General features: G+C 45.7%; 1 protein-coding gene and 1 long non-coding RNA gene across 5 annotated transcripts in view; one reads left to right on the top strand and one right to left on the bottom strand.

Moving 5' to 3' along the window:
- Nucleotides 1-15,084, bottom strand: part of LOC143377328 (uncharacterized) — an 85,592-nt gene that overhangs the window by 46,993 nt on the left and 23,515 nt on the right. The gene's annotated exons all lie outside the window — the stretch shown is intronic.
- The window catches only part of LOC143377295 (adenylate cyclase type 6), a 62,943-nt gene that overhangs the window by 42,496 nt on the left and 5,363 nt on the right, over nucleotides 1-15,084 (top strand). For 2 of the 4 annotated variants that reach the window (XM_076828398.1, XM_076828399.1), the window contains exons 8-20: nucleotides 5,701-5,822; nucleotides 6,605-6,697; nucleotides 6,974-7,120; nucleotides 8,619-8,777; nucleotides 9,669-9,947; nucleotides 11,055-11,214; nucleotides 11,470-11,567; nucleotides 11,829-11,913; nucleotides 12,312-12,428; nucleotides 12,773-12,898; nucleotides 13,754-13,992; nucleotides 14,098-14,236; nucleotides 14,678-14,897. In XM_076828398.1, the coding sequence (XP_076684513.1) occupies nucleotides 5,701-5,822; nucleotides 6,605-6,697; nucleotides 6,974-7,120; nucleotides 8,619-8,777; nucleotides 9,669-9,947; nucleotides 11,055-11,214; nucleotides 11,470-11,567; nucleotides 11,829-11,913; nucleotides 12,312-12,428; nucleotides 12,773-12,898; nucleotides 13,754-13,992; nucleotides 14,098-14,236; nucleotides 14,678-14,897 (1,984 nt within the window). The remainder of the gene's footprint in view (nucleotides 1-5,700; nucleotides 5,823-6,604; nucleotides 6,698-6,973; nucleotides 7,121-8,618; nucleotides 8,778-9,668; nucleotides 9,948-11,054; nucleotides 11,215-11,469; nucleotides 11,568-11,828; nucleotides 11,914-12,311; nucleotides 12,429-12,772; nucleotides 12,899-13,753; nucleotides 13,993-14,097; nucleotides 14,237-14,677; nucleotides 14,898-15,084) is intronic. The other 2 variants (XM_076828400.1, XM_076828402.1) reach the window with 1 other exon arrangement.

Below are 15,084 nucleotides of genomic sequence, written 5' to 3'. Positions count from 1 at the left end.
GAGGAGCAGTCCTGCTAGCCTCCGACCCAATAAAAACCGCAGCGACGCGGAAACCACTCGAGCGTCGCCGTAAACTCGTTCCCGGGAACAGTTAGTTGTTTCCCCAGGAAACGGTGACCTATCTTCCTTAGTCACGAAGCGAGCATAAAAGTGCACCAGGAATATCAGGTCTCCAGTTGTACAGCCAACTGGGGAGGCTTCGCTGTATCAGTATCAACGAGGGTTTCGAAAAAGACGAAAGGAAAAAGAATGTTCAGCGGAGTTATGACACCGTTCAACAGCCATCGAAGAAATGTTAAATTTTGTGGGACAGTGTTATTCATTCTCCTACTGGGGCACGAATTATTTACACGCGAGATGATTGTCGATCAGGGTTGAACATTTTATTCGTTTATTCATGCCCCGATTGTGTGCTGCTACGCAACAGAACATTTGCATTCCAGGAAAAGAAAGAATTTTGGTGGAGTCGAGTGCTTCCATATATGGAGACTGTCGGAGGGGTAGCTTAATGATATTGACGTCGTTGTAGTTGGTGGGGCTTTCACTTTGCTCAGAATTCGGTTAATTGATGTAGTTCGCTAATTAAGGTCCAAGCACAGGGTAACTCGGTCGTGAAACATTGTCAAGGTACGAGGAATTTTGGCGCAATTAGAACCGCGATGGATTTAATTTTCATGTACTAGTGTAATTGCAAGTTGATTGCAAGAGCGTTTTCGTGGAGGGGTCGAAAAACTCTGTTGTCGAGTTTAAAGCTGGAAGAGTTTAAAGGAAGAAGCTGAAGAAATTGGTGAATTCAAGAATTCTAGGGTACGAGAGAATTGAAGTACTCGAATACTGGGATAGTAGAGTATTCGGTACTCAAATACAAGTCATGTCAGAATAGTGGCATAGCAGCATATCTGAATACTGGGGTACTCGAACTATGGGGTACTCAAATACCAGTACTCTGCGGTACTCGAATACCAGTACTCTGCGGTACTCGAATGCCAGTACTATGCGGTACTCGAATACCAGTACTCTTCGGTACTCGGATACCAGTACTCTTCGGTACTCGAATACCAGTACTCTCAGGTACTCGAATACCAGTACTATGGGGTACTCAAATACCAGTACTCTGAGGTACTCGAATACCAGTACTCTGCGGTACTCAAATACTAGGGCGTCGGAAGTTGGAGTAGTAGAACGTTAGAAGATCCTAATAGTAAGAACCCAAAACCCTCGGGTAGCAGAACTCTGCGATTTTAGAATACTCCATGTTGAAATACTAATAGGTCCCCAAGATCCTACAATACTAGCTCTCCAAGCTCATGGAATTTTAGGACTTGATAGCCCTGGAACAGTGGATCTTCAGATCTCTAGGACCCTAAAATGGTAGGACTTTCAGTCCAAGCCCGTCTGTAAATAATAATCCACCCCCTTCATTCTATAAGAATCTACGGATTACAAACGGAAGGAGTTCAATAGACGGAGAAAACCACGTCCAATTTCCGAGGTGGTTAACCCCCGCGCTTTATTTTTAGCGCCCTCGCTAAATTGTTAGAAACTCGCCCGGGGGGCCTATTAAAGATAGTGGGCTTATCAGCCATCGCTTATAATTCCAGCGTGACCAGGTCCATTGTGCGGTTTAATAGGGAATCCGTGACCTGCCTCGATAACAATCGGCCACTGTCCAAGCTTGCTTGTTCATCAACCCCTAAACTGCCCTGTGGCCACCCCTCAGCGTCTAACGTCACTCGAATGAAGATCCATGACCTACACCGTTACTACAACCTTCCCCCCCCCCAGTGACAAACTACGTTACAAATGCACACAAATTCCTGCACGTTTCAGCGATTTCCTCCTGATACTCGAGAGGTCGAGGAAAAGGTTCGGAATCATCTTGCCCCGCTGAAGCGGGGATATCCTGACGTTTGTTGAATGTAGAGGTGCCTCGAGATATGCCTAGAGAGCGTAGTTTCACAGGAAACGGGTTTACTTAGACACGGATGACGTTCTGGCACGGTGCAACGGTAACTCCGTGGATGCACATGGGCCAACTGATGCGTGTGCATCGCGACGCGCAGATAAGCCGCGAACTGCGAACAAAACGTCGGCCACGCTTTCCCAGGCACGTCTCGTGGAGTAATCGCGCGTGCATGCGCCCTCGAGGAGTTCTGGGAGGAGAATTTAAGCCAGCGGGGTGTTTTGATGGAACGTTTGGGGAGGCGTTGGAATCAAGAAGCTTGAAATTGGCCATTTTTCTAGTTTAATAGGATACTTGTGGAGTCGAACAGCTTGGTGAAGGAGGACATCTGACTTTGTAGTAACACGCAGTGCTACGTTCTTTTTTTATGTGAAGGAATCTGATGTTTTTGTGGACAAAGAGGGTCGGGAATGTACCTCTGTCGAACTCAGTGATTTGAGTATCATTTAATAGTACAATACCTTCTTGTTACACTCTCCTCAATTCAAGTACTTACTACTTAAATACCTATAAGAGCTCAGAGCCAGCATTCCGCATCCTCCAATCTACAAACTCTACACACCACGCAGACTAAATTCTCACGTTCCCTCCGAACAAAACTCCCCTAAGCTCCACGCGCCATCCCGCGTCAAACCCCGCCTAAAATATCGCCTCCCATTTCTCCTCAGTCTCAGGAATCACGTAGTGCTACGTGTTAATCACCTCCCACGTTACAAAGGGGGCATTCCGCGACGTTCCACGGATTAACGTCTCCGTTGTCGGGAGCTGAAAGAACCCGTCGCTGTAATGTGCCGCTGTGTACGGCCTCCGAGACACACGGTAACAGAACCTTGCCGAGACGCGAGCAAGTTTGCAGGATTAATATTTCAACAGAGTCGCCTCCCTCGCGAAGACACGTGCAAAGCTTCTGTGCTCCCCGCTCAGCAGACGCGGACCTGTCCAATGCATTGCTCTTACTGCGGCTGATAAGCCCTCGGGGAACTGATAAGCTTCGAAGTCCCGTTGAAATGCTACCCCCATCCATTGCAGTGCACGCCAGGTCGGACGGGGCCGAGTTGCGAAACACGGATCTCTGGGAATGCATAATTCGAAAGGCGAGCTCCTCCCCCATTTCTCCGCTGAAGAAGACAACCGGGGTGGACTGGTAAATTAGAAAATCAATTTCACCTGTTTTCGCGGACGGAACTGAGTTACGCTTTCCTTAACGAAATTAAATTTCGTTCCCTCGCCGCGGAACTCCCGCGGGAACGAAATTAAAGCACGGGGAAGGCTTTCAGTGACGTTGCCTGGCGGAAATAATCAGATCGGCTGGTCACTTCTCGCGTTCAACTACCAAATTCCTTTACGGGGATATTAGGTCTGGCCCGCTTTGTTCTCGATGGAAAAATAATAGAAATACGCTCTCGGCACGAAGGAAAGCGATCTTCGTGCACTTCCTATCAGAATATTAGAGTTCACTTATAACGGGGATCAAACGACTCTTGTGCTCACCCCAGCCTTGTATTTTCAACGAGAATTTCAATTTTCCACGTTCTCTTTGAGGTAGAAAATACGGCGCGCGAATGGCGAAAGAAATTGGCAGATGAATTTAGGAAAATTCACGACGACCTCCAAGTATTTCATTGAAAAATTCCAGGCTCGCATGGTCCACCGTCGCGATGTCCTTTAAGCCGCAATCCCTGCGAGGCAGTATCTCCCGTTGCGGGTACGTGCGCATTAAATATTCAATACCGATCTCCGGTCTAGGTACGTGACAAGCAACCACCGTCGGGTTTCTCATATTACCGAGCACCGTGGAGAATCTGAAATTACAGCGCGCCCTTTGGCGCAGCTAATTTGACGCGTAACAAATCGATCACAGTGGCTGCGACAACAGGTTGGTACACCTGCGAGATGTGATTTCGAATCCTTAGCGATGGGTTAATACAGAGTGCTTCCCTTTGGTGTTACGCGCGGCTAGCCACGTAGTGCTACGGTATGCTAGACTGTAATGAAGTGTCAATTGGCTGTCGTGCTTCGGCGACTGAACTGTGCTGTGGACTCGAGGGTCGGTTTGTTTTAGCCATTGGCCATCGGGTCGATCGCAATTAACAGAGGAAAACTAGAAGTGGACGATAGTTTGAGAATATAAATGTATATACATTTAGTGCAATTGAGTATAGAGTGTTTGAGTACTGTGAATGAAGTGGTTGGGGGATAGGGTAATTGAAAATTGAATACCTAGCAGTGGAGTATTGAATACAGAGTACTCAAGTACCGAATCCCAAGTACCGGAGTACTCAAGTACCGAATCCCAAGTACCGGAGTACTCAAGTACCGAATCCCAAGTACCGGAGTACTCAAGTACCGAATCCCAAGTACAGGAGTACTCAAGTACCGAATCCCAAGTACCCAGTACTCAAATACCGAGTACTCGAATACCGGAGTACCCAATATCGAGTACCTAAGTACCGAATAATTTACACTCTGAGTCCCAAAAATCGTGTACCAATCTGAATACACCAAACCTCGAACTTCTTTCAATCTAAAGTTTCCTCTCTCCCAGTTTCACAGCGTTACAACTGCACTGCAGCACAGAAAACATCACACACGTACACCTACGTGTCCAATAGACCTCGTTGCGAGAGTACCGGAAACTTCTGAACGACCCTTCCCTGAATATATTGTGGCACAGTGCTCCACGGGAAATAAAAGTATAGAAAGGATGCATAAATTCGATCGGTATAGGCAGAATTCATGCAAACACCGTCCGCTGGTGGCCTTAAAATATAAAAAAAAGGTTGTTACAACCAGCCGCGATCACGCAGTGCGCTCGTTCCGCTCAGAAATGACCCACTGGTCGCCATGTGGCGCTGTGGTAAAATTCGCCAGGGTGCCCCATCGATATTTATAAGCCTGACGATTCCTGGAATAATAATTCCAACGAAGAATCGGCGAACAATTTGAGAAGGGGCTCCAAATTCGAAGACTGTGGCTTCGAGACACGGGCAGAAAGTTCCTTTACTTATTCAAACGTTCGAACCCCTGTGGTTGCACACTTTGGACTAGGGATTTACCGGGCATACCGCGAATATCCTGCTTTCTGTGGGAAATTAATTGGCTAACAAAAGACCCCACGGAATCCAACAAGTAAATCCACAAACGCGTCTGTTGAAACTGACAAATCCAGCTGTTGAAGGAGCTGTATCTCTCTCATAACTTAAATTACAGGCTTGGATTCGCCGAATTGAAACCTCGACAAGCGACTGGGGTATTCAAGCAAGTTCTCAGTAGCGTCTCAAAACACTCCAGCCTGCAAAAGATATAACTGCAGTCCCACGACTGTTACACAAGCCCTGAATCCTCAACAACACGTTGCCTTGTCTTGGAAAGAAGAATCATGAATTACAACTACACTCAATTCCGACATTCAAGCCCCCCAAAGTGGACCAAAACTGTGCACTGAGTAATTCCATAACTGCTTCCCAATTTCCACTCTGCTTTAACTAAATATCAGGGTGGGATAGAAAGAAGCGATCAGTTAGAACTCACATCATGCCCCAGAAATGACTAAATAATTAAGAAGCACTGGAAATATCAGATGGCAATTATTATCCTTATACCCTGGCGCCACGAAATCACGTGGTCTCGAGCATGCTCGAGCAGCGGCCACGAATTCCCAAACGATACACGGGGCAAATTGCATTCCGTGCTCTCTCCCTGGCGTGTAACAGAGAGTTTCCTCTGATTTTTTTCAGGAACGACTTCTATTGAGCGTGTTGCCGAGGCACGTAGCCATGGAGATGAAAGCCGACATCGCTGGCAAGCCAAAGGATACCATGTTTCACAAAATTTACATTCAAAGGCACGAGAACGTCAGGTGAGCATTGCCTGGCAAAAGGTGACGAGACACCTCCGCCTCGTAGCCATCCGATTTTCCAAAAATGATCAAAGAGGGGAGGATCCAGAGAATTCGACACCAACTAACGTTCATCCATACATTATTTCTCCACACAAATAACAATCCCTCCAGAAGACTATATTTCACGAAACATATTTCTTAAATGAAACTGAACTGTTCCTGTAAATTCATAATACTTAATACTGAATCTTTGCCACAGTTCTAAGAACTCAAATTACAGAGGGTTAACTCTGAACTGGTGAGGTGGAGTCTCGTGCACGTTTCTTTTAAATTTACTGACGTTTTATATTCTCTACGAATAAAATTTTACTGATATCACTTGCCGAATAGGTTGTAATAAATTGTTCCAACGGGGAAGTCAAACTTTTACTATGCAGACAGAAAGAACAATGGGGGTATGTCAGACCCCACGTCACCAGAGTTAGGTAACAAGGTTCTCGCCGCACGAGTTAAGGGGTAACGTCGTCCCGCTGGGATTCCGGTTTCACTTCTGCGTGGATATCGAGTTATTCGAATAATTATGAACGTCACTGTGTATCCTGTCCGCCACCGGACGAGAATATCCAGCCACGTTGCACGTCACGGTGATGTACGCGTCCATCACGCGTTAGAGTAACACGCGTCCGCTGCTCGTGGGCTCGTTATGTCGCGACGGTGCGCGCTAACGAATTCCAATTAACACGCCCACTTAATTACAAGCCAGGCCCTCGAAGAATACAGGCTTGAAAACTGTTTTCCAGCATCCTCTTCGCGGACATCTGCGGATTCACCTCGTTGTCGGATCAGTGCACCGCGGAGGAGGTCGTCAGACTGCTCAACAAATTGTTCGCGTGGTAAGTGAGGGTGTACTACAAGGGGACAACTAATTTCAAGCACAAAACAAATTTTACTGTTCTCCCTTATGTTTTTGGTAGGAGAAGGAAATTTGTATTTTTATATTCTACAAGTTCCATTCCAACTTTTCGTTTATCAGTTCTCATGGGAACTTCTAATGAGAGAACAACATTTTTAAAAAAGTTTCACCGTCCATGTTTCAAACAGAACCTATTGAAAGGTTCCAGAACTCTTTCGAACCCTAGTTTAGAGACTCCTTTGTTCCCTCTTCGCAGGTTTGACACACTAGCGGCCGAGCACAATTGCCTCCGAATCAAATTGCTCGGGGACTGCTATTATTGCGTCTCTGGACTCCCAGAGCCCAGGCCTGACCACGCGCGATGCTGCGTGGAAATGGGTTTGGACATGATTAGCGCAATCACGTGAGTTCTTGTCACACCGATTTTCCATTACACACCCCCAGCCCCATCAACTACCTGACCTCGATCCACCCCTCTCCGCCCACCGAATCTATCCCAATTACGAACCTCAGACGTCAACCTACAAACCCGCACAATTACCAAAACTTCCACGGATTTCCTCCTCCACGAGCCAATCAACCTCGGCCGAAGAACACACGAACACCGCTCAGGGAAGGATCGTTGCTGCCCCTGCTCCATTTAAGAGCCTCGAAAATCTGGAAAAGCGTATTTTTACAGAAACACATCAAACACACACGCTCTCGAGTTCTAAATTAATATAGACCAGAATTCTTACCCCCAAGGCAACGATCACGAAGCAATTTATTCTTCATCTCGTTGTGGATCGTGGCCAGAGAACGCTCAGCGGAGAACACGACAGTTTTCGTGTTGCTTGCCTCTCCGCTGGCGTTTTACTCTCGAAGGAAATCATCCCTTTGACGACGCCCCGGGTTTCCCCCTCGAACCGTAACGAGAACGGCCGCCCCGCGAGTTGCTGGCTTACTTTGACTCGTTTACTTTGTTTCCTGCTCTCAGGACGCTCTCCTCGGCGGTTCCCTACTCCGCTCCCTCCCCGTCCACTTTCCCGGAGGAAGCAACGATGAAAAGGCAATAATTTCTCCACCTAGAGTCGTTCAGACCACCGCGGGCGCTTAATCGAGGCAAAGATCATCACTGGATCACGCTGGTGGGATTTCCTCGTTAGTGTTGCAAGTATGGGGATCGCTGAAGCGTCAGGACGCGAAAAAGGAATTTAATATTCGCAACAGGTTATCGGAGCCTTCCTCGAACTTTAATTTAAATAGTACCGGGGGGTAGTGGCGGTAAAAGTTGCTGTAAGAGAGGTTACATAACAGGGAGTAATGGGAGAATAACTTGTTGTGTTTAATTAGAAGTTTTTAATACCCTTCGAGTTAAAGAAACTTGGGAACAGAGTTTTTACGATAACGGGGCAGAAAGGTAGGAAGGAAGTGTGTTGTAGTTAAATCCACACTGATTTAAAAGCTAGTCGGCGCAGATTTAAATGGAGCATGGATTAACGGGGTAGAAAACAAGTGGAACACGGATTATCGAGACTCTGCAGGCTTAATTAAAAACAGAAAAACCTTCGGGGGAGCCTCCGGAACCTCCGCCAACCAAACTTTATAATCCTCGCAGACTTCCAAATTACAGAAAAATTTGCCAGCAATTTTGAACGAGATATGATTACATTTCGAACGACCTAGCAATTAATCGAAGAGTGCACTTTTTACGCGAATTTTCGCGAGGAAGGGGACGAAAAAATTGGAGGGGTGGCCTTGGTTTTTAAATTTCCTCGGTGTGTGAAGTTTTAATTGCAATTTCCGACATAACGAAGCCAGCTCACTGAACCAACAACTGCCCCGTAATAACGTCCCACGGTGGAGATCAAAATGTACCCGCGAGAATGATTTCGCGGGCCGATCGATACACAATTTTCCAGCCTGTATCGAGAGGTGGGCGCCGTGAACGTGAACATGAGGGTCGGGATCCACACTGGCAGGGTCCACTGCGGGGTTCTGGGACTGAGGAAATGGCAGTTCGATGTCTGGAGCAACGACGTTACCCTGGCGAATTACATGGAAAGCGGTGGAATACCAGGGTGAGTTTTTTCCTTTTTTCAAGGAAGAAATTCCTCGCGCGAACTGGCGCGGGAACGTTCACAGCTCGAAAATTCTGATTTTAATAAAACGCGTTAATGTAGAGCGTATTGGAGTATGCAAAGAGGAATTTTCCTTTTTTTAAGGAAATTCACTGTGAAGAGGTGAAATCAGCCCTTAAAATCATAGCGTATTTTCGTTTTTTGAATGTAAAAAAAAATGCCTCTTTGTATACTCCAATGTGCGTTGGATTCACACGAAATTTTATTAAAACAGGGATTTTCGGACTGGCGGCGTTTACTTGTGAGCGAAGAAAGAAAGTGGCGCTCTGAAAAAAGATGGAAAAACGAAATGAGACTGCGAAAGTGTGAATGCAAAGTGGTTATCTTTGTGTTAAGTTTCTTCATTATTTTCTTTCTTGTGAAAAAATGAGGGGAAATATAAGATCGTCAGGTATCGCGTGATAAGTGGAAAATTCATGTGGAGGTGAAATTGGTAAATAAAATTATTCCCGTTGGAAAATACCGAGAGAGCTACTTGGGAGTAATAATTCCCCTTCGAAGCGAGAAGATTTTATTATCTTTGTACCAACAGACCGGTTTACACGGGGAAACTCCTGTGAAACGATGACGTTTTATAGTGAAAATTTTCAAAAAACGACCACTCGCTATCTCGACCGAGAAACGTTGCGTTTTATTAAAAAAAAAACTTTGGAATCCACCGGTTCCACGGTCGTTAATTTCCGCTGAATCGAAACTAGTTGAAGTGTTCCTTTTAATAAAAAATAAATATTCCCTCGGGGGCGTTTGAATAAACTCGAGCGCAATTTGCCACGAAATGGAGCGTACGCTCGTGTAATTATACGTCCGATTACTGGCTGATATCGTGATCAGCGATCACAGCGCGATTATTGCCCCCTGTAGACGGGTGCACATCACGAAGGAGACACTGGACTGTCTGGGGGATTACTACGAGGTGGAGGAGGGCCACGGGGGAGAGAGGAACGCGTACCTGAAGCAGCACAACATTCAGACGTACCTAATCGTCCCGGGGGACACGTTTAAAGGCAGCACGCCCTCCACAGGGCTGAGGAAGGGCTTGCCGGCAAACGGGAACGTGTCCAAGGAAATGAGGATGATGGGGCATGGATCGCAACACGGGAAACAAACCAAGTGAGCGACTGACACTGTTATCTACTTAATCCAGTGATGGGTTTGAGCCACTCGCAAATATCAAGGGAGGGTGATAATTAAGATGATCCCGAGGGCGGTGTAAATTATGAGGGAGAGGATTCTGAAGGCAATTGCGAGTAAAAAATGTTATATGAGCGCGGACTTTATTCTTAGTTGTTTAGGATATATAAGGGTTTATGTAAGATGATAGAAGGGGGCGTGGCGAAGGGAATGGTGGGCGTGGCTTAGAGGTACTAAAGTAGGCAGGACGAGGAGATAGATTAGGAGTTATTAAGAGATTGAGAATGGAATGCTGAGTACTGTGGAAAAAAGTGACCAAGAGGTCAAGTGGGTGGTACCCAAAGTTGAAGTGGGCGGTACACAAAGGTGAAGTGGGCGGTACGCAAAGGTGAAGTGGGCGGTATGCAAAGGTGAAGTGGGCGGTACGCAAAGGTGAATTGAGCGGTACGCAAAGGTGGAGTGAGCGGTACGCAAAGGTGAAGTGGGCGGTACGCAAAGGTGAAGTGGGCGGTACGCAAAGTTGAAGTGGGCGTGGCTTGGCCACGCCCAAAAGAGGCGTGGCAGAGTAAACTTCTGAGGCAGGCCCGTCAGAGAATGCTTTGAGTCCCTAACTAACTTCCTTCCGATTATATTATGCCCGCAACAAGCTCAATAATTATAATGAAATATGACTCGACTTTTGAGTTTACTGATAATTTCGAAATAGATGCTGTACTTAATCCCATTGCAACCACTCGACTCTCCTTCTTTACAAACTACACCAGATTTCCATGAATTTCATTTAGTTTTCTCTGAGAGTAACTTTCATCTCTAAGCGCCTTAAGAGTCCACTTCTGATAACATAATCGGCTCCGCTGGTAGTAATTGTCCACAAAGGAGGTTCCACTGACGTAAATTTGAATAATCGGAATTATATGAAATGGAATGCGAAGAAAAATAATGTAGGTATTAATCCGATGTTTCTTGGTGAAAGAGAAAGATAGGCATTATTCGTTCTCAATAGTGAGTTGTTCTCCGAAACTATTATCGATTTCCCGTTAAATTTAAATTTTCGAGAAACTGCATCAATCACTGATTTCACGATAGACTGGGCTTTGGGGATACGTCTGAGGCCAAGAAGGATCCTGAAGACGAGGTGAACGAGTACCTTAAGAGGGCAATCGATGCCAGGAGCATAGATCAACTGAGGGCGGAATATTGTACACCTTTCATCCTAACGTTTCGACGACCCGACGTCGAGGAAAAGGTACTGTGATTTTCCGCCATATAAAGCAGCAAACGCAAATAATTTGAATCGAAAATTTAAGGTGACTAATTTTAAATCAGTTTAATACTTCTCACGTTGAGTTATCTGGCGAACACTGTAAGAACTTGTTAATCTGTTATAAAATTCTGACCTGCTTTTATACTTTTAGTACATTCTTTCAAGTGTCTTTTTTGAGGATGGGTAGTCGAAAAACTGCACGTGTCTCTACAATTGTGTTTCGATGTTCTGTTGCAGTATTCTCGCGAGAGGGACAGAATGCTGTCGGCATATTTCGTCTGCTCCGGTTTCGTGTACATGGTGGTCGTGATTGCCATAGCAATCACTTTATACGGGTAAACGAACCATTCCAAATAAACTGTATCTTCCAAATCGTGTTTTTTTTTCAATTTGTTTTCAATTTTTTTCCCTCCAAACTATGTATCTCTACAACTCAATTTGGCTGGAAATATCCTATCCACACAGAAAGTTTAGCTCTTCCGTAACGCAATCATAAATTTCTTTTAAATCGTGCCCATACGAGAACTGCACAAATTCCAGACGTCAATTAATGCCGTTCTGCTTTAAACGATACGCAATGAAAGATGATTTTCCAGGAGCGTATATTTCTACACGTGCGTGGCAGTAAGTATACTGGTGATCGCCTTGGTCAATGGGATTCTACTGGCAGAAAAAAATGAGGTGAGTCCTCGAATCTCTTCACTCTTCATCCGCAGATGATGAATCGACTTGACGCAGTTTGTGCATCGGATGCATGTATTTTGAGCAATTTCCGACGCGGCTGAATCGATCGCCCGGCTCTTTGGAATCTTGCCACTTCCTCTTAACCTTGAATTCGTGGCGGGATTCCAGGTCACCGGGGATATCCCGATTCACTTATCATACACTGGACAGCGTGTTCAAAGGAACCAACGATCCCTGATCTCTACTCTCAACGACAGAATACTGCATGCTAACGATACTATCAGAATTTCCAGCGAAAAAAATCGGTGCATCCTAGCTGATATTAATCAGGGAAAAGTTACGAGAAAATTTTGGATTTTTGGAAGCAATAAGTACCAGCAGGATTCATTTTGCAGAGGGTGCCCAAGTACCTTCGAGATTTCGCTGTACACGTGTTCGAGAATCGAGGAGTTGCACATGCCCTGGCGACCTGCGTCGTGTTCCTCACCTTCGTCACGGCCCTAAGCCCCCTGGTAAGTGCGACGTATTATTACGTTAATCTATAATACTGCACCTTACAGTATTGCTTTTCCATGAGAATCTATAATACCGATACGTCACTCCACGACACCTTTTCCCATTGACGTATTACTCCGTCAACGGCGCCCGTAATCATCGTTGCGGGGAATCAATGGGGCCCCGAATGAATGCTATCTATCATCCCCGAGAGTGCACCGATGAAATTCGTGCATCCTGAGAGCTCTCCCTGATTAATGGCCCCATTGATCGTCCGGCCTCTTCGCGGAGAACGACAGAACGCGTCAAGAAAAGGACAAAGCAATCCCTCATCGTCTGTTCCTCTTTTTCCTCATTGCAGCTCACGTTGGAGGGGGCTCGCGTGTGCAGCAACAGCACCATCTTCACGGAATGGTCCGAGAATTCCAGCGTGACGTTCCAGAGCATCGACACGCCTGACGTCTGCTATTACACCGTCTTCGCTGACGTAAGTTCCTAGCGAGATGATCGATCCTATTCAGCTTAACGCAGGGTACGCGAGCATTCAGGATCTCGTAGGATACCAGGCACTAAGCCAAATTGGATGTTCCCTCATCAAATTAGCTTAAAACCCTCTCAAGATTACCCTAAGAGACTACCCATTACTCTCTAAATCGAACTCGAGCTAGTACAATCCGTTTTCACCTGAATGTCAGTTTAAGTGGAGGTATAGTTCTCGAGAGGAATGAAGGCGATCGATACTGTTGCTTGTTTTGACAGGAATGGATAAACAGATCGATTTATCGAGACATGAAAGTGAAATTGGGCCTTATGGTAAAACAGGCCCTTTCCTTGGGGTTTGAAATTAAGATTTTTCGGTGTTTAATATTGCAATAGACTGTATTTTTCAGGCCCCAGACATGAGACGGGGCCCTACTTTTGGGCCCGAAGTAAATTACACCTTTCTATTTCATCTAAAATTAGGATAAACCTTCTTTTGGGTTCAAATACTGCGACAGACTTACCTACCTGTAGTTAAAATTTAGATGGGCCCACTTTTTGGGCCCTACAACTGAACGCACTTCACTTTCACGCCTAAACTTAAACTACTCTTCCCTTTTGAATCTAAGTCTGCAATATCTGCCCCAAATTTCAAACAGGCCCATTTTTGGGCCCCAAATTCGACACGCCCATTCTTCCAGATCCATAGTTCAATCATCTATCTTACAGCTCCCCACAGAACCCACATTCAATACTCTCTTCTCCTACCTTTCAATCTCCGAATGGAAATGAGATTGGGATTGAAGTACCAGCAATCAAGGGTCCAAGTCGCTGCAAGAAATAATTAACCCTCTGATTGCAGCTGTTCCCAGTGCTGGTGATGCTGGTAATGATAACCTGCGCGGTCTACCAGATCCTGACATCGGTGTTCAAAGTGGCGATACTCAGCCTGGTGGTCGCTTGCTACTTAGCAATTAGTATTTATGAGGCCCTGCACGAAAAAGACGTCGAACTGACTGGAAGGTGGCTGGCTGGCGTCCTGGTGGTTTTCTTCATGGCCTATCTTGTCGCCCACTCACAGCACACGGAGGCGACTTACAGGTGAAATAACCCTAGGGGCACTTCGATTAAGGAGCTCCCGTCGCGACGATTTAATTCCATTTGATTAAGGATAAGATTCAACGAGTTTCTTTGCCGATAAATCAGGTTGGACTTCTTGTGGAAGCTCCAAGCTACAGAGGAGAAGGAGGAAATGGAGCACTTGAAGGCCTACAACCAGAAGCTACTGGCGAACATACTTCCGGAACATGTAGCTGCTCACTTTATGTCCAGTGTGAATTCAGACGTAAGTAAAAATTTAAATATTCCTCTCGACTCACTAATAAAAGCATCTTCCCTTCTAACTATTTCTCCAAGAATATTACTGAAAGGTCTACAAATTATACCAATTAAAATGGGAAAAAAACCTTATGTTCCTTTGTGACTTGCGAAATTAGCATTTGTGGACGATGAACCCATATATGCGGTCACTAGTCGCATACGGTTACCGCCGATAGGCATTCAGTAAGCACTGTGGACAAATGAGCCAACACGTGGGTTATATGTGTCTTCTTTACTGATTTTTTTTTTGTATTTTAATCACTTACATAATAAATTCAGTCACTTCTATTCCTACATATACACTGTAGCTCCTCCAACGTTCTAATACGTTCCTCCCGAGTCCTGAAGCATCTGATCGATCCCACCATGAGATATTCGCACCACTATTCGAATGAATGTTTCGCAGGAGCTGTATCACGAGCAGTGCGACTTTGTTTGCATAATGTTCGCCTCGATACCGAACTTCTCCGAGTTCTACGTGGAACTCGAGGCGAACAACGAGGGCGTCGAGTGTCTCAGGCTCCTGAACGAGATCATCGCCGATTTCGACGAGCTGCTCGCCGAGGAGCCGTACAAATACATCGAGAAGATCAAGAGCACGGGAGCAACGTACATGGCTGCGTCCGGTGAGCATTTGTAACTCTCCGTTTCCCAACCGTCTGGCGATTTACATTCAACGAGGGCGCTGTTTAAAATTCCCGTCGACTTTTCGCGCGTCCCAACAAACACGCTCACTTGCTGCAATAAATTTGCACGTTCTACTAAGTATCCCTTTCCCCTCTATTTATTAATATTTCTAAACTGGTGCAATTG

This window comes from Andrena cerasifolii, chromosome 15, assembly GCF_050908995.1.
Source record: "Andrena cerasifolii isolate SP2316 chromosome 15, iyAndCera1_principal, whole genome shotgun sequence".
Taxonomy (NCBI): domain Eukaryota; kingdom Metazoa; phylum Arthropoda; class Insecta; order Hymenoptera; family Andrenidae; genus Andrena; species Andrena cerasifolii.
Note: the sequence above shows the minus strand (reverse complement) of the source record. Positions and strands in the feature narration are given on the sequence as shown.